A 17,729-nucleotide genomic window follows, 5' to 3' on the forward strand; every position below is an offset into this window, starting at 1 on the left:
AGAGGAAATATATTTGCAGAAAGAAAAAAAAAAGAAAAAGAAAATGATATAAGGAGCAGTTTAGTCATTCATGGCCAAATATCTTCTGTGTATCAGGATTACTGAGTTCATTTTGCACTGCTTCCTGCTTCAGCCGCTGAAACATAGCCAGGAGAAACACAGAGATCAGGTACAATGTGTCCTCAATCATTGATTATCTGGAGAATGGTAAATTATGCGTAATTGCCAGTGACTCAAAAGGGAACATTCCAGCACTGGCCCTTTGAGGAAGTGTTTGGAAAGTAACGAATCACTAAGCAGTTTACTTTTGTAAAAATCTAAAATAATGTCATTAAAAACCCTTTGATAGAGCATAAACTGGACGTTTGTGCAAGTAAGCAGGTAGTAAATGTGCGACAGCGTATGAATGAATGCAAATATAAACGCTTGTTCTGTCGTGTTCCATGATAAGTGTAGGGAACGTGTGCTGTGTTTTTGGAAGGATTTTTTTTTGAGACCGTAGTGATGAAAAAAAACATTTAAATTATACCCCATAAATGGACACACACACACACACACACACACACACAGTAATCAGTAATAAACAGTCATGATAAGCAGTGAAACAGTCAAAGGTGTGGTATTTCCTGTAAAACTGATTTTCTTTTTTATCCTTGCTATAGGAGTTCTGTCTTTTAAAAAACAGACAGAAAGGCTGAAATCATAAACCTTAAACTCTTACTCTCCTGATTCTGAGAATCATTCCCTGTGATTAAATAACGATAAACCAGAGCTATCGTCCATATCAATATAAAGATAATGACTTCAAGCAAAGTGACTGTTGGAGCCAGGACTTTGCCCGTTTGACCATTCAACATTAATAGTTGGTGATATCGCGTCCCAGTCATATGATAACAATTGTTTATTGTGTTCTTATTGGCAGTAACGAAGGTAATTAAGTTTTCCCGTGTGGGATCAGAACAAAATCCAGCTGCACTTTTGTGTGGATGGCAAAATAACCAATGGTTTAAAAAAAAAGATTCAAGATTGTGATATTTATTTATATTTACTTTTAATATGTGATCCATTGTAAAAAAATATTATTTTTCATATCACTGCATTCAATTTGCAGGACAAAAACAGCTGACACAGCTGCACTCACACAGTGCTTCATTACACATACACATACATGTACAGTATGTGGTTCAGCACATGCATTACTTGACAAGTCATTCTTAGGTCGCCCAGTAAATCACAGAACAAAATGCACATGAGAGACAGTTTTTAAAAAATCACAGTGGTTCAACCGCCTGCCTCTCCTTCCTGGGTGTCAGTGTTCTACATGCGTGAGGTCATGTCTCTGTTTCGAATCAAAGGACACAAACACAGAAAAGTGCTAACAAGTCAGTCATTTCTCCACCAATTACAATGTCGCTATTTTGAATCAAGGGAGGTGGACACATCAACATCACGCCTTCGAGCCAATGTTCTTGTAGAGAACCATTGACACCACCATAGCAGCAATCTGTAAGGAGAACAGCCGATCAATATGTAGTCCAAACACAGTGTATGTCAATGTTTGCAATGCAGTCCTCCATCAAATGATGATTTCATTTTGCGTCTGGACCCATAAAAAAACAATAATTATGAAATCCGGAAAGTCACTTTCACAGTCGGCGACATCAAAACTATTATATATGTATAATATCTGAATTACACATAAAAACTCGATGAATTAAATATTCCAGATGAAAATCTTTACTGATATAAACTGTGGAATTATGTGTTGAGCGGCAGCTTTGTTTTACATAACAGTTATTTTTGACTTTTTGAAAATTTTTAAAAAGAGTGGGTAGTAGTAGTACTTTTTTTAATTAGTTTTAGTGTTAGTTTTTGTTATATGGAGTATTTGCCAGGTACAAGATTCAAAAAGGGGATAATAATTAAAAGCAGTGGGTCTCAAATACAACCTTTCAAAATAAATACACTTCATATCATATAAACCCAAAAGGATTTTGTGTGAAATGAATTTACAAAGACGAAGACTAAGCACATTTTCACTACAATGTTAGTTAGTTGTAGTGATTTCATTCTTGTCTGCCATTACTTGAATATCACTCTTGAACATTCCTGAAACTGAATCCTACTTTGTCTCTGCTCGTATATATGTGACAGAACTGTAGATGTTAAAAGAATGCAAACCACCCAGGTTATTATTATATCTGTACCTCAAGAGCAACAATTCCAAGAGCCACCGCCGCAATGATCGTAGCATTACTTTGTATCCAGTCCAGCAGCTTGCTAAAGCAGCCTTCCACATTCTGGGAGAAAAAAACAGCAAGTTTTAGTAGAAATAATCTGTATAAGTGAGTTCAAGCTTCTGTCAGTGAAACACATATTTGATCACAAATGTTTGGTCAGCGTCATTGGTCACCATCATTGCTTTGTTGTCCTTCCTTACCCTCATCTACAGCTTACATTTACATTTTTTTTGTATAAACATGTGAGGTTTGTTAGTGAATAAGTAACCTCTGCTTTCATTCATGAGTGGATGATAATAATAATAATAATAATAATAATAATAATAATAAATCAATGACAGCAGCTTAACAATGTTTAAAGTTAAACCAAAGTCAACTTACCGACGTATTTGCCATGTTTTCACTACATGTGTTGATGTTAGTGCTATTGCAACACATGGTTGGATAAAGATTTTTGCCATCCTTAAGGTTAAAGGGGGAGCCATTAAAGTCTGTGTAGTTGTTATATCCGCAGCATTTAAACTAGAAAAAAAGAAGAACACATTTCAGTCCATTCACAGTTATGGTGACAATCGTCCTAACAATCATACAGAAATACAGACGTCCTTATATTTAAGGAAAAGTTCAATCAAACAATACATAAAAGATGCAGCACCTGCTCCATGGTGGTGTTCCAGAGAGATGTCAAACCCTCTTTGTCTCCATATTCTTTGCGAATGCTGCGTCTTACGTCCTTCTCCAGGCCTTTGAGAAGGTCCTCAGCCTGAGAAGGACGAAATGCACAAAATGATTGTGATATTTATCACTAAAGTCTTCCCCTTTGAATCTCACCATGAGTTGTTGTTGTTGTTGTTGTTGCCAAGAAGCTTCCGAGAGCCACTTACCACATTGCGGAAGACGAGCAGCACCACAGCTCCAGCGACTTCAACCAGGAAGATAATCAGCACAATACAGAAGAACTGAGGGCAGAGGAAATGATAATCAGTACGATCTTCAGTCCAAACTCAAAGTGGAAATCCTCCCCCTTCATTTTAAACGTAGAATAAAAGACAGAGTTACTGTTAGCAGCCGCTTTAATGACTTGATAAATCAATGCCCAATCATTGCTGCTATGTGTGTACTTTCCTTTGCAATAATGAAATCGCACAACGTTATCACCATGTTAGATTGGCATCGATACCGTGTAAATACCGTATATAAAATGATGAATCACTGACAGATTCGGAGAGCTTGTAAAAAAAATAAAAAAATCATGTAGACAGTTAAGGTTAAGTAGACACTGCTGGGATTAAAGTGCTGAAAAGGTGAATCGTTTCCTGTCTGAGCCCCGGCATCTATTTACAGTCAAAAAAAAATCTCAAACTTGGGGGATATTGCGACATAATATCAAACACCTATTATTATTCATATTATTATTGCTCCATGGCTTATTGGATTGAAAAAAAACAACACAATGAACAAATAACAACAAAAACAGTAGTTAGCTGTGTGCAACTGGACTTGAGTTAGAGTTTCCAAGAGGATGGAAAAAAACAGGTATTTACCCTCCATTCATCCAAGTCTAGTGGCTAAATACTGAATTTGACTATGACCTGGACGATGACAACCTTCACACTTTAACAGTTCAGTGCAGTCTCCAGCCGTGACCTTTAGGTCAGCCTAAAGGTCACGGCTGATCAAGTGTTACTCACCGTCAGCAGCATGCACCGGCTCTCCCTCATAGCTCCGCAGCAGCCCAGGAAACCGATGATCAGCAGCACAGCACCCACTCCTATGAGCAGGTAGCTGACATAGACCAGCTGGGATAGCTCGGGTGGTACGTTGTCCACATTGTCGAGTAAACCGAACAGAGAATTGCTGTCCACTTTCACCCATATTCCCACACCCAGGATGGCTGCACCTGCCAACTGTATGATGAGTAGAGAAAGAAAGAAAGAAAGAAAGAAAGAAAGAAAGAAAGAAAGAAAGAAAGGAAGGAGATTAAATACAGACTCTTTGACAGGTTCCAGGTCCCTGTCGCATTTGTGTGAAAATGTATAATTTTGATGCTGTGGCTGATCTTTGCTTGTGTATGTGTCTGGTATTCAGGTGAACCTATATGGGACACCTCATGAAATAACCCTTTCGCCCATTTTTTGGTTTTCTCAAGGTAAATGTATCCCACATGTGTATTTTATGGACAATATTTGATGGACTTTTTTAAAGAGAGGAAGGAATAAATACTGAATGAGAGATTACAGGTTGAGCGATCATGTCAACTTGATGTTACGCTCTCTACTAGATTTTAAAGTTTTATTGTTAAGCCCTTAATGGCCTTGCCCCAGCCTATTTAACAGAAATATTAACTGTTCGCAAGCACGGCAGAGTCCAGCCAACTTATGCCTGACATGCCCAGGTCTAGATGAAAAAACAGTGTCGCCACCCCCCACACTATGGAATAAGCTCCTCCCCCTGGGATTTGTCTTATCACTGACCTGGACCTTTTTTAAATCCAAACTTTATTCAGAATGGCTGATAGTTTTTATTCTATTTTTTAATAATTGTTTTATTCTTGTGTGTTTTCAATTGGTGTTTTCATGCTTTGATTTATGTTTCATGATTTTTTATTTTGTAAAGCACATTGGTCACCTGTGGGATGTTGTAAAGGGCTAAAGAAATAAAGTACAGTACATTACATGTATTTCCCAAAACCTCAAATTCTTCCTTAAGCTGTCACTGAAGGCCACAGCTGTAATGGATTCCAGATGTTGCTTAAGGTTGTCAGTATAAACACATACAGTATCTGTAAAAAAAAAATCTAATTTGTACAGTAAATAACTCTTTTTACTGTATTTTCCTTTAGATGTTTTATTGATTGAGTGATGTGCTTTCCATCACAGCTGACAAGACGGAAGGCGGAAGTTTAACAGCTACGTGAGTAAAGTGAGACGGCAGGGAAGTTAAGGATAAGGGATAATTTATGGTTCTCTTAAATGTGACTGAGGTGAAACAAATGTTGAAAGAGAACTTCAAAGTTAAGGAATTACCCTTAGTTCGGTTCTCTGAGACATGAGTGAGTTAGTGAGATATTGAAATGAATATGGACCTAAAGTGAAAGCTCTGCAGGTTTTAGTGATTTTATTTTTACTTACAAAGATGCCACCATTGAAGACAAACATCATAATTTTGAGAAAGCCGGAGCAACACATCTTGGCGGTTTGTTTTTTTCTTCCTCTTACTGTAAAAAAAAGAAGAAAGAAATGTATAGTTAGTTAGTTCAGCTCAACAGAAAACCAATCCAGTGTATATTAGTCAGACTTACTTGCTTAATGCTCAAGACATTTGGATGGATATTTCACCTCGAAAAGATTAAATCATTTTTATTCTGCACAAACAACCACCAACATGGGTTGAATGGCATTTGCTCTGGTTACACATTAACCACAGCAAATGGCAGGAAAAGAGAAGAGGGGGCTTAGTCTTTCATTGTGACGTAATCCAGGGTTTCGGTTAGAGTATGAAATCAGTCATTCTGCAGTGCCCTTTCTGTTGTTCTTAAATGTTCTTGCATTCAGACTAAACACAGAATCACCACACACTCGTCTGAATTAAATTCAACCGATTCTCTTCCTCCAGCCATGAACCTGCGCTCTCTTCAACATAAAGCCATTTCATCGTGTTTCATTATAGCTTTGTACTCATTATCACTGTGAAACATTAACTGTAAAGAGACATAAACTACGTCAGCAGAGAAGAACAATGTGTGCCCCCCCCCCCATAAGAGGTTTCCCATAACTAGGTGCTGTGATGAGTTTATCATTAATAGCAAAGCCATGAGCTCAGAACCATAAAACACACACACACCCTTGCCCTCAACTTTATTTCCATCTGCCGCACGTATCACAGGTCAGTTTTATAGTTATTGATTTTTTTCTTCCTTATTGCAGCTTTGACGATAACAGACATCAGGGCCTACTTGGCAACAGTTACCTTGTTTCCAAGAGGCTGTAAAATATTCAGCTAATCCACATGACGTTTGTCTGAATACAACAGTATTGAAGGCAACTTATTCTACTTGAATGTAAACGACTCAAGCCAGATGGAAATGGACAATGAGCGAACCCCACAACATCAGTTTAGAATCGCACTGTGGTTCAGAATGACCTCTTTTGAAACAGGGTATAAATAATCGCTGTGGATGAGCCACAACTTCAAAGTCAGTTGTCTGTTTTAATGTTGGGGTTGGTCAGTGTATGTGATGTTAAAGAAAACATAAACAATACTCAGGTCATTCAGAGTGTTAGTAGTTATACTAAACTGTTAAAGTTTTGTTTTACATCAAAAGATAAATATCTGATAAACAAATTAAATGTAAGCACATATATTATCATAACTAATCTCTCTGTTCTCTGTTTTGCTGTATGAACTCGTACAGGTAGAACATGGTGTAGCTGGAAGATATTAAACTTTCATTTGCTATAATTATAATTTAAATGTCTTTAGATCAACATTGTCGACTGTTGCGTACAAAGCGTTCATTCATATTTCATATTTTTCATTGAAAATAGTCTTAAAAATCCATGAGGCTCGTACCTGTGCTGCGGTGATGTCCGTCTGAGGTCTGATCGATCAGGAGTGTGTGCTCAACGAGGCTCTCACATGCCCTTTTATCTTCACACAGGATTTTACACACACGCACACGCACAGATAAAAAAGGGAAAAAGGGAGTTCATACCTTACATCACTGACCTTGTTTTCAGTGAACATGACATTTCCTGTGTCCAAAGTCCCTTCAAAAATAGAAACTTTTATGACTCAAAAGTTTCCAAACAGCTCATGGCCAAAATAAAATTGTGATGATGCATCAATGAAAAAAACACAAAAAGGATCCAATCCAGGGAATTAAATAATTGAACATAAATATAAACCACGCTAAATATTTCATTTGCGACTAGGAGGGGAAAAAAACTCTTTGGGGATAAAATTAATGATGTAATTGATTGATCCTATTTAAAGTGATTAATTACTGACGTCAGCACTGCGCGGAAACTTATCAATGTTACACTAATGTTTATTAGTGTTGTTGAGTAATGTTGGGGAATGTCACATCTTACAAACGAAACCAACGCCACACATATTGATCCAAGTCATTTAATTTAAACTTTTATAGAGTGACAGAATACACCTGGCAAAAGGAAACAATGGACCAGCATTAACCATAACACAAGTACAAAAAAGAAAAAAAAAAAGTATAAATTAAAATAAAACAACAACATCCCTCTAAAACACTGATTTAAACACAGAGACCAGGAATTGACGTGTGGGCAAGGAGTGAAGCATTTTTAGGTGACGCCCACAAGGGGGCAGCAAGACACAAGTAAATTGCAGATTTTGGTTCATGCCTCCTTTTGTACACATCCCTCTCCTGCAACAGGTGTACACTCACTCACTCACTCACTCACTCACTCACTCACTCACTCACCTGCTCAGCAAGAAATAAAAGAGTAAAGGCGTAGGGCAGAAGGCACCGCTGCTAAACACAGCTTTCTGACATCTCAGTGTAACAGTCACACTCAAATGATGCGGAAGCACTGGAGACGCTGCCAAGATGAGAGACGGCAACAACAACAACAGAAAAAAGGAGAATCAAGCTTTCATATTGCAGTATCTTCACTGACAGGTTTTTTTGGCAATTAATTGTGTGTGTGTGTGTGTGTGTGTATGTGTGTGTGAGAGAGAGAGTAGATGTGAAACAGCAGTCAATGAAATTCCATCATCAGCTCTCAGCACGCGCAGCCACCCTGGCTGGGCGTGTCCTTCAGCCCATCCCCCTTGGAAGTGGCCGACAGACCGGCGTCACCGTTCATGCCGTCGTTCATCTTCTCACAGATGATGTCCACCAGCTTCTCAAAGACGTGCTTCACGTTGATGTTGTCTTTGGCGCTGGCCTCGAAGAACTGGAAGCCTGAGGAGGGAGTCGAGAGACGAAAACCAGAGGGACTTACTGCTAATTATGCGGGTCTGTTTGTTCTTGGTGTGTATGTGATAAAACAAAAAGGCGCTTGTGAGAGTGTGTGTGTGTGTGTGTGTGTGTGTGTGTGTGTGTGTGAGTGTACACATGCTAACCGAGCTCTGTAGCCAGTCTCTGGGCGTCCTCAGTTGGCACCTGCCTGTCTTCTTGCAAGTCCAGCTTATTGCCGACCAGCACGACCTGAGCGTTGTCCCACGAGTACGTCTTGATCTGAGTTGCCCTGGGAAACGCCAACACCACATGTCCATGAGAGCCTGTCCTGCTGTGACCACGTGTCTCTTCACAACATTGAGCAAAACTAGTCTTCTTTGTAGCACGCTCGTCTTAATAAATTTGATTTCCTCTTTATACAAATATCCTCTTTTCTATCTATAAATTAACATTAATGTCTAATTGCATTCATACACTAAGCATATGTATTATGTATTCATGTAAAGTGTTATGCAGCAGTTTTTCTTGCCTTGGCTTAGAATTGATTTCAGGATTATTAATTGTTTTTAAAGCGCTCCATGGCCTGGCTCCAGATAACATTTTAAAATCTTTTTAATAAATGATGCACCAGCACATCTTCAGACAAAGACCTTCTCTCTACTTCAGAGTCCAGGATGAAAAGTAAGGGAGACAGAGCCTTTGCTATCAGGGCCCAACGAGGCCCTGGAATGACCAGCCTGAGGATATAAGACTGTCTGAGTCTAAAGGTGTGTTTCCACTAGCGTGACTCAGCATGGCACAGTTATTTTGCTTTTCCATTAGCGATAGTACTTGGTACCAGGTACTTTTTTTAGTACTTGCTCCAGGCGAGGTTCCAAGCCAGCAGAGCTGATACTATGCATGACGTCGTCAGACTGCCGTGCCCTGAGTGGTCAGAGTGCCGTCACAGGAAGAGGCACAAAAATCAAAACAAACTCAACAATCCTGGAAACGTGGGTTAATCTCCAACATTTAGCAAGGATATGTCTAAAATCTCATCATTTAACAGGATTAGATGGTGTGTTTATTTATTCTATCAAGGACTGATAGAATAATGCACTTGCTGCGCACAAATAATAATTATAATTACAACATACTAATCCCACAAACTTATTTATTTATCTATGTCTTCTTATTTACAGTGACTACACATATGTACTGTACATTTATAGCTGTACCCACCAGTCCTGAACGGCGCAGAACGACTCTTGGCTCGTGATATCATACATTAGCAGGAATCCCATGGCTCCTCTGTAATACGCAGTGGTGATGGTCCGGTAACGCTCCTGCCCGGCCGTGTCCTGCAAAAGCACACAGTGCGGTTTATGAAACTGGGTATTCAGAGAGGTCACCTGATGATGACTGGGTAACAAGAAATAATAAACTGCAACTGGCAACTAAGCTGGAATTCAATTTCTGACAGACAAAGCAACTTATTAAGGCAAATGTTGCATTTTTTTTATTTTCCCTGAGGGAATTGAATAAAAAAACCTTGTCCTTCCTGAGAAGGAAAGATGTTTAATGAACTCTCTTTGCACAGACAACGTTACCACCTCACATCATATACCAACGCTGCCACACCCTGTAAATACACCAGGGTGTGTGTTTGGTACTTTTCGCTAAACCTCAAGGGACAAATATAAACCCGGGTGATGCTGTTTCTTCTTTATGCTCTTTATGTAGGGTTATGGGACAACTAGTAAGACATTAAATGATAATGATGTTGCACACCCATTAAAGTTGCATCAATATATATGACTTTGAGAACTAAAAGGCTCAAATGTGCTTTCCTGATTAAAAAAAAAAAAGAACAAAAAGTAAAGGTTTAGGTCAAATGATCGTATACTATGTCAAAGGAACTGTACTGTGGGGGTCACAGTACAGTTCCTCACTGTCTCAAACCTCTGTATGAGCTCAGTGTTGGTGCAGGGCTGTTATAAAATCAGTTGTACTTGTTTTAATGCCCCCATGAAACCCATTCAAGTTGCACAGCAGCCAATAACACTTAACTTGGACTTGGCACCTTCCTCATGTAAAATTAAGCAACTGCATCATTGCTAAGCTGGGCAGAGGCGCGCTGCTTAGCTGAATACATTAAACTTAAAATAAAAAAGAAGATGTGTTATTTTAATATATGTCCTCGCTTTCCACTAACGCTCGGTAACAGATCGGTCCTCGGTGTCAGTCTGCGCTGTAAGCACATTGTTGGGCTCCAGCGGCGCCAGCCCATGCATCTTTCATGAAGGCTGCCGCCTGGGGACAGTGTTCAACATCAACTGTCATTAACTCCACGGAGTGAGAAATGAGTTTGTGCCACATACATGACAGGCAGCAGCATGTAAGAGGGCAATCTAGGGAATGGGGTGAGGCTAAACAGTCTGTGTTGTGTAACAAAGCTTTCAAAATCATTGCCTTCAGGTGAAAGCTGGCTTTTTTTAAACCTCTCCCGTGCCAGATGCCTTTAAAGTGCCTCTACTAAATTACACATCCGACATTAAAGAGACTGCAGCATTTTAAAAGGCTGAACTATTTTATTTGTGCTTTACAGCGTGTAGAGATTTTCGGGGGGGTGGGGGGGGTCAAAATGACTATTGAGCATTTAACCAGATATCATTTGGAGCTTTTCAGACCTCAGTGATGTGATGAGTGTCACAGAATTTTCTGAAAGGACACTTCTGGTGTCACTTAACTGGTTAACAAGATTTGTGTTTAACTATCTTAGGCCACTTTTTGCTCTCTTGATTAAGTCGATATGTTGTTCAATTTTGGGGTTTGATTTGCCATCATCTTCTTTCAAGAATACTGTACTTGTGAGTTCCACGTATGGCTTTTCTGATATAGCGGGACAGTTTTGTCCATTTACTTAATGAAGTGTTAATTGTTCTTTGTAAACAAAGCCTCACAGCTTCTATTTTGTTTTCAGTTCCACAAATATTAGATCTATTGTCAACGAGTATCTGTATTTACAGATCGACTGTATGGCTTGGGTAATGTACAATTAAACATGTGCAGAAAGCTAAACTAGCCTTAAGGCTGTTTAAAGTATGAGCCGAGCAAGAAGATTATTTCTGTATTTAAAACTACAGAAATCAGGTTTTTACGCTCTGTGCTCTCAGTGGTTGTGAGCCTTGTTAATTAGAGTTAAATAAGGTCAGACTGTAACTTTTGTCTGCTGCTGAAGTTTGCACAAAACAAATATCTCACCGAGTCTGCCTTAGTCTTATCAGCTGTGGGAGAAAGCAGGCGGTGTGTGTGTGTGTGTGTGTGTGTGTATAAAGTGTGTGTAAACTTTTTTTCTGAGATTCTTTTCGGTACAGGACAAGGCAAAGACCTCATGTTCTTATTTTAGTGATAAAAAGAGATGTCAGAAACTATCTCTCTCTGAAAGACTCATGTTGAGTTTTTCATTTTAAATGTTCTTTTTGCTAAATGGAAACAAATACTACTTTATCTAAAAAGAATCAGGCTCACCATGTTTTCAACTTTAAAAGCACAACGGCTACTGAAAGTCTAAATATGGATGCAGTGGTGAGATGCAAATTCATATTTGTATTGACTTGTTTTCCTGTGAGAAGAGACTAAATCATCCACACAGAGACATTAATCCTGCTTCAGTGTGTGGATTATATTCAGTATCTCACCCAGATCTGTAGTTTGACCCTCTTTTCGTTCCTGTAGATAGTTTTCACTTTGAAATCAATGCCCACTGTGCTGACAAAGGCTGAAGTGAAGGAGTTGTCTGCGTAGCGGAACAGGAAGGAGGTCTTGCCCACGCTGCTGTTGCCGATGATCAGTAGCTTGAACATGTAGTCAAAGTTTTGGTCAGCTGCATCCTTCTGGTCCGTGCTTGTCCCTGAATCTCTGGCTAACGCCATCTGTTAAATGAGGAGAGGAGAGGAGAGGAGAGGAGAGGAGAGGAGAGGAGAGGAAAGGAGAGAGGGCTTTCACACTTCATGAAGAGACTTTGAAACAGTCATAAAAAAGTCACATCTCTAAAAGAAACCTGTAAAAACAAACAAGGACAAAATAGTTGTGTGAAATACCAGGGCTAATAACAGTTATTCAAAAATAATGCCCGGAATTTATTGGTTTATCATTTGGCTGAACCATTTAACTTATCAGCAAAAATGCAAAAAAAAAACCATGTGGTTCCAGCTTCTCCACTGAAAGGATTTGTTGCTTCTCTGTAATTCCTTTAATCTCTTTTGGGTTGTTTATTTTTCAATTAAATATGTTGCCAAGGGAAACCATATGTCAACTCTTCTAATAATTAGTCAGTTGAATGACAAAATAAATAAGCATCCACAGATAACAGAAATCATCTGTTACAGCGCTCTACAGAAGAAAAAGACAAAAACACAGTGATGTGACAACAGCACTCTGTTTATCTTTGTGAAAAACCTAACACTGAAGTCCTCGGCAGGTCCAATATGCCCAGCATCCCCACACTGCTTGCAAAGGCACAGCTTAGATTGACTGGCCTTGTGACCAGAATGTCCTCCACAAGACTGCCAAAACAAGTCTTCTTTGGTGAAGTATAATATGGCAAAAGAGCACAAGGTGGACCCAGAAAGCACTACAAGGATACACTGAAGTCTTCTTTGAAGAGCTTTGATATTGACCTCAAACACTGGGAACATCTAGTCCAGGACTGGCCTGCCTGGGGAAGAACAGTCCAGGAAGGTGCAGTCCTCAGTGAGAGCAGGAGACGATCCTGTGCTGCGTTGAAGAGGCAGCACCGCAAGTCTGCCAAGAAAGACACTGTGCAGTGACCTGTCCAGTGTGCTAAAGAGTATTCCGGGCTCGCATTGGCCTTCATAGTCATCTGCACACCCATTAAAACCCATAAAAATGAGAAATGCCATGGTCATCATCAACCTGATGGACGAACGAGTGAAGCTCAGCTTCAGCTGTTCTCTATGGGACAACACAGAATAGGGTTTTCTTCACTGCGCTGAGCTCGATGGTGATTGCACAAATGCGGCAAAAAAGTCACATCCAGGGAAGCTCAGCTTCTCTGGGGGTCAATGGAACAGTGGGCGGGTGTAGACGCTTGGGCTTCTTCATGAGGATTGGAGGAACTGTCTGAAAGGCGCAACCGTTTTTTTCATTGACAGCATTGCGGAAACATACACGACAGCAGAGCCTTTTCTGCCTTAGATTTTGCGAGGGAAGTCTGTAGACAAATAGCTGGTTGTCTTTTGTTATTTGCTCAACGATATGGACCATTTTCATTTGGCCTGAAATGTCCTTCCCCTGCTTTAAAGACCAGCAACCGCCACTGGTGCAGTCATATAATGGGAGTAGGTACGGGAACAGTCCAATTACCCTAATACAAACATCAGCTTCTGTGTGCTTCACTTGGCAAACCTGCTACTGTGTATTTTGCATTTCACTTGCAAATAATAACAATGAGCAGCACCTCTGTGGATACAAATGTGTTGTTGAGGAGAACACTCAGAGGTTAGAGCAGACAGGCTAAGATAACTGAGATGAACGCCGTTTGTGGTGAAAGGAAAAACATGCCAGAGAACACAATGGAACCATGGGGCAGGTGGGACTTCCACAGCAGAAAACCACATCTGATTGCACTCCTGTCACACACATCGACAGAAGGCTGAGGCTGCAGTGGAAACAGAAGTATGGAGAAACATATTCTGATCAAATGAGTGTGGATATTTGCTGAGGCTGCAGATGGCAACATGATTCAACAGCATGAATCAATAGACCCACCCTGCCTTGTCTCAACAAACCAGGCGGCTGGTGATGGTGTAATAGTGTGGGCATAGTGTTTTCTTTTTACACAAACTAGGAGTTTCTTAATAACAATCAGTCAGGGCTGGATGTTACAGCTTGTCGGCTGCACCACTGTAACAGTTTAACAGTTTAACAGTTCACCATCTTCTAATGGCTACTTACAGCGAGGATAATGAAGGAGTCACGTCACACTAGCTTCTGCAACATTGTTAAGTCACCTGATCTGAATCCAGTATAAAAACCTCTAGGAAGTGGGACATTGACAGAATAATAACGCCATTTCTCTTCGTCCTGTATTGATTTTTTTTTTCCCCAGCTAAAATATCAACATCAATGATATAACCACCACATATTGATTTTCCACAGTTATTTCCCTTTCAAATTGATACAATCAGATTTTATTGTCTCGCTGCAGACAGCACAGTGAGAAGGGATGGGGGAAAAAATCAATTTACTAGGTACTGCTGAATACAGGAGCCCAGCATTCGCAGGATGAATTTACATGTACGGCATACCGTTTACAAGCAGCAAATATGTCAAGTGACGAATCACAGACGCAGGCGAGAAGAGTTTCATTTGATACCGAGTGCTGTGATTCAATGGCACAGATAAGAAATAATGAGAAAAGCAGGATTAATTACAACAATTTTTCAGTTTGAAAAGTGTGTTTTTGTTGTTGTTTTTTTCACTACGGACCAGATAAAACATGAGAAAATACACAGCCCTGATTTGGATGCAAGTTTCTTTGTCTGTAGACTTCACTGCACAAGAAATGTTGACGCATTAAAAACGTATTTTCGCTGCATTATGCAAAAGCCTGAAAGATTAAACTAAAGGTTATACTCCTTCATATATCAGGGCTAACTTTCACTGCATAAACATCTGAGGGTCTGAGATTAAAAAAAAAGTTCACTCTTTCTGAGCAGTTTCTTTTCTTTCTTTTTTTTTGGTTTAAAAACAACCTCTAATAAAACTTGTCACCTGTTCATGTGTTACTGTTAACAATAATGATAATAGAAATAGTTGAGAGTGAATGAATAAATAAATAATAATTATTAGAATCAATTTATTTATCATTAAAATAAAAACTGGCATTAGATAATATTATGTATTGGTCTTGAGACACATAACTGTATATCTTTGAGGACAGGGATGCCTGTGAAGCTATAGTGAAAGAGTAATAGCTTTAAAATAATTGAAATTCATCTTTTTTGTGTTATTTCTTTTTTGGTCAGCAGTTATATATATATATATATATATATATATAGTATAGTGTACTGTAGGTGTGGCACTGAGGGGGCGGGTTCATCAGAGGATGTGACAGACAGGATATAGTAATTTCAGTAAATATGGGGGAGTAACTCCTGAAAACATTATATATGTACCATAACAAGTGTACCTACATTACTGTGGCTACATTTAGTCCAGTTCAAACTACCTATGAGTTTTATTTTGCATGAAACTGGGACTGTTTCTTTTAAAATGATAAATATGATATCTGATCCAGTCAGGTTCAAGGCCCCGTCTGTCCAGGCCAGAACTTTGAGTCAACTCTAGACGATGAGAGGTTAAAGAGAATTGTAGAGAACTCCATAGGCACGGCTTGATGACCTCATTTGTGGGTGAGTAATATAAGTGAGTAAGGACCCCCCCAAGAAAATAATAAAACTCTTTAAGGGTCTGGTATTAAATCAAGTTACATCATGCAGCTGTCAGGCTGGGGATTACCCCTGACTGCTAAAAGCTTAGCATTACAACCATATTTCCAGACATCAGAGGAAATTAGCTGAGAATTGACTGTCATCCAGACATCAGCTGAGCAGCTTTTCATTCAAAAAAACTGGTCACTTTTCTTTCCTTAACCTGCTTAACTTTCACCTCTGTGATATGAATCATGCTGGTGTTTGCTTTTTAAACAGTTTTCCCACTCTATCATTCACCCACTGGCACATTTGTACAACTTATCAGTGGACAGTGGGATCAGTGGACAATGAGTGGTGGGTGGGGGCCAATAGATCCCCCCCATCCTTTCCAACCTTGGTTATTTCATCCATCATGCGTCTGACCATTCATTCACCCACAGACCTATTCATCTTCCTTCTCTCTCCTCTCCAACACACACACATTTTCATCTGTCTTTGCAATCACTCCTGTCATCCATCCAAACCTCTGCCTCTCTCTTTTCGCTCCTCCACTCCTCTGCATCATCAGGAAGCTGAACCATCATAAGGCAAAAAAAAAAAAAGCCAGGAAGCACAGCCAAACAACAACATCCATGCCTGAACATTAGATATCAGAAATAAACAAGGGTGTAGATAAGCTGGACTTGCTTGCTTAGGTTTTAATGAAGATATTTCACCTCACAGTCACAGGATTCTCCAGGTCTGAACTGAAGCTCGGACACACTGAAGATAAAATGACCTTCACACAGACACTAATACAAGTGAGTAACACTGAATGATTTTACCAATTTACCAGTTTTTGTGTGGAAAACTCTTCAGGGAAGTTTAACTTGATGGAAAGGTGAGAGTGCACTTGATAAAACCAGGCTCCTATTTCTACCGGGTCACGTGGGCTCATGGCACTTGTTGACACAATATAATTATAAAAGTACAAAGCACTGAGCTGCCACTTTGCATTAACACTTAACCCAATTTGAGCACAGTCTCACCACACGGTAACTCGCACAACCTGGTGACACGGAACAAAACTGCTGTTGCTTTACAGAAGAAAAAAAACAATAACAACACAGTAAATAAAAGTGTAACTGACCTTGGATGAAGTCTGTGCGCTTCTTCAGTCCCTTGCGCCGTTGGATGGGTGTGCGCTGATGTCGGAAGGTCCTATTCCCTGATATCCAGGCTGTTGTGCATGTGCCTGTCACTGGGGGTAGCCACCGTGAAAAACAGTCAATTACACACAATATATATAGGCAACACTTCCGGTGTAGACTTTCAAAATAAAAACATCCTCGCTCCAAAACAGATTTTGTTGTCGCTGCCTCTCATCCTCCACGTTTCTGTTTATTTTAAGTATAAACTAATTAATACATTACATTGTTTCCGCAGTATACTACAGTAGGTCCACAATATAGCTTATATTGGAAACAGTATCTAATGTTTCGATAGTTAAGTTGGACTAAAAGAGAATAGAAAACTATTGAATCAGCCACCAGAATTGTTGCTGCGTTAGTTCCTCTCTATATTGACTAAGTGATTTGTGCATTTATCCTAACAGAGCGGGACACGTGGTCCACTGCATGACCAAGTATCCTACAAACGCATTTAAGTTAAAAATAACATTTCCGATAATACCCTGAGCGTCACTGGCAACTTGACACAGTGTCACTAGTACACTTCAGTTGTTGCTGTAAAATGCGTTGAATGTTGCAGGATTTACGCACCAATTACGCATCCAAACTCGTGACCTCTCAGTCATATTGATCGCTTATGGAGCGTGGATAAAATATAGCAGCTGATTTGTAAAGTCTAAAATTCCCATTTAGTACACTTCACTTCCAGATGCAAGCTGCTGAAATATTTCAAGTCTCAAGTCTGACAATCCAGTCATGGTCTTGATCAACAAGCACTGGCCTGACTGTGAGCAATGCAGAGTCATGCACCCAGGCACATTAATCATGTCCCAACCTGATCTACTCTACTTGCAGTCCATAAAGGGTGGTATTGTTACACAGTGAAAATTCCAGCACACAAGTGCTACGTGACATTTCTGTTATAAGTAAATCATGTTGG

General features: G+C 39.6%; 2 protein-coding genes across 3 annotated transcripts; both read right to left on the reverse strand.

Moving 5' to 3' along the window:
* Nucleotides 1–680: 680 nt before the first annotated feature.
* On the reverse strand, nucleotides 681–6,890 carry LOC122770464 (tetraspanin-1-like). Of its 2 annotated transcripts, none has more exons than XM_044027330.1 (8): nucleotides 6,813–6,890; nucleotides 5,372–5,457; nucleotides 3,932–4,147; nucleotides 3,125–3,199; nucleotides 2,896–3,003; nucleotides 2,622–2,762; nucleotides 2,208–2,300; nucleotides 681–1,504 (listed from the first exon to the last, which is right to left on the reverse strand). In XM_044027330.1, exons 2-8 carry the CDS (start codon nucleotides 5,426–5,428, stop codon nucleotides 1,448–1,450), a joined length of 747 nt encoding a protein of 248 aa, XP_043883265.1. In that variant the 5' UTR covers nucleotides 5,429–5,457; nucleotides 6,813–6,890; the 3' UTR covers nucleotides 681–1,447. The 2 variants fall into 2 exon arrangements, with proteins under 2 accessions (XP_043883265.1, XP_043883264.1); XM_044027329.1 differs by lacking the exon at nucleotides 6,813–6,890 and adding an exon at nucleotides 5,542–5,894.
* Nucleotides 6,891–7,356: 466 nt separating this feature from the next.
* LOC122771211 (ras-related protein Rab-3D-like) lies at nucleotides 7,357–17,725 on the reverse strand. The gene is made up of 5 exons (XM_044028628.1): nucleotides 16,750–17,725; nucleotides 11,862–12,095; nucleotides 9,403–9,521; nucleotides 8,346–8,470; nucleotides 7,357–8,184 (listed from the first exon to the last, which is right to left on the reverse strand). Exons 2-5 carry the CDS (start codon nucleotides 12,093–12,095, stop codon nucleotides 8,003–8,005), a joined length of 660 nt encoding a protein of 219 aa, XP_043884563.1. The 5' UTR covers nucleotides 16,750–17,725; the 3' UTR covers nucleotides 7,357–8,002.
* Nucleotides 17,726–17,729: the final 4 nt, after the last annotated feature.

The sequence above is a fragment of the Solea senegalensis genome, linkage group LG6 (assembly GCF_019176455.1).
Source record: "Solea senegalensis isolate Sse05_10M linkage group LG6, IFAPA_SoseM_1, whole genome shotgun sequence".
NCBI lineage: Eukaryota > Metazoa > Chordata > Actinopteri > Pleuronectiformes > Soleidae > Solea > Solea senegalensis.

What these genes read in the sequence shown, in the direction of transcription:
- LOC122770464 (XM_044027330.1), bottom strand. Translation starts at nt 5,428, where the DNA reads ATGTGTTGCTCCGGCTTTCTCAAAATTATGATGTTTGTCTTCAATGGT. An exon ending in GCCGGTGCATGCTGCTGACG is followed by an intron (nt 3,200 to 3,931) that starts GTGAGTAACACT and finishes CTCTGCCCTCAG; the next exon opens with TTCTTCTGTATTGTGCTGAT. An exon ending in AAAACATGGCAAATACGTCG is followed by an intron (nt 2,301 to 2,621) that starts GTAAGTTGACTT and finishes TTTTTCTCCCAG; the next exon opens with AATGTGGAAGGCTGCTTTAG.
- LOC122771211 (XM_044028628.1), bottom strand. Translation starts at nt 12,095, where the DNA reads ATGGCGTTAGCCAGAGATTCAGGGACAAGCACGGACCAGAAGGATGCA. An exon ending in GGGTCAAACTACAGATCTGG is followed by an intron (nt 9,522 to 11,861) that starts GTGAGATACTGA and finishes GTGCTTTTGCAG; the next exon opens with GACACGGCCGGGCAGGAGCG. An exon ending in TTCTGCGCCGTTCAGGACTG is followed by an intron (nt 8,471 to 9,402) that starts GTGGGTACAGCT and finishes GGCGTTTCCCAG; the next exon opens with GGCAACTCAGATCAAGACGT.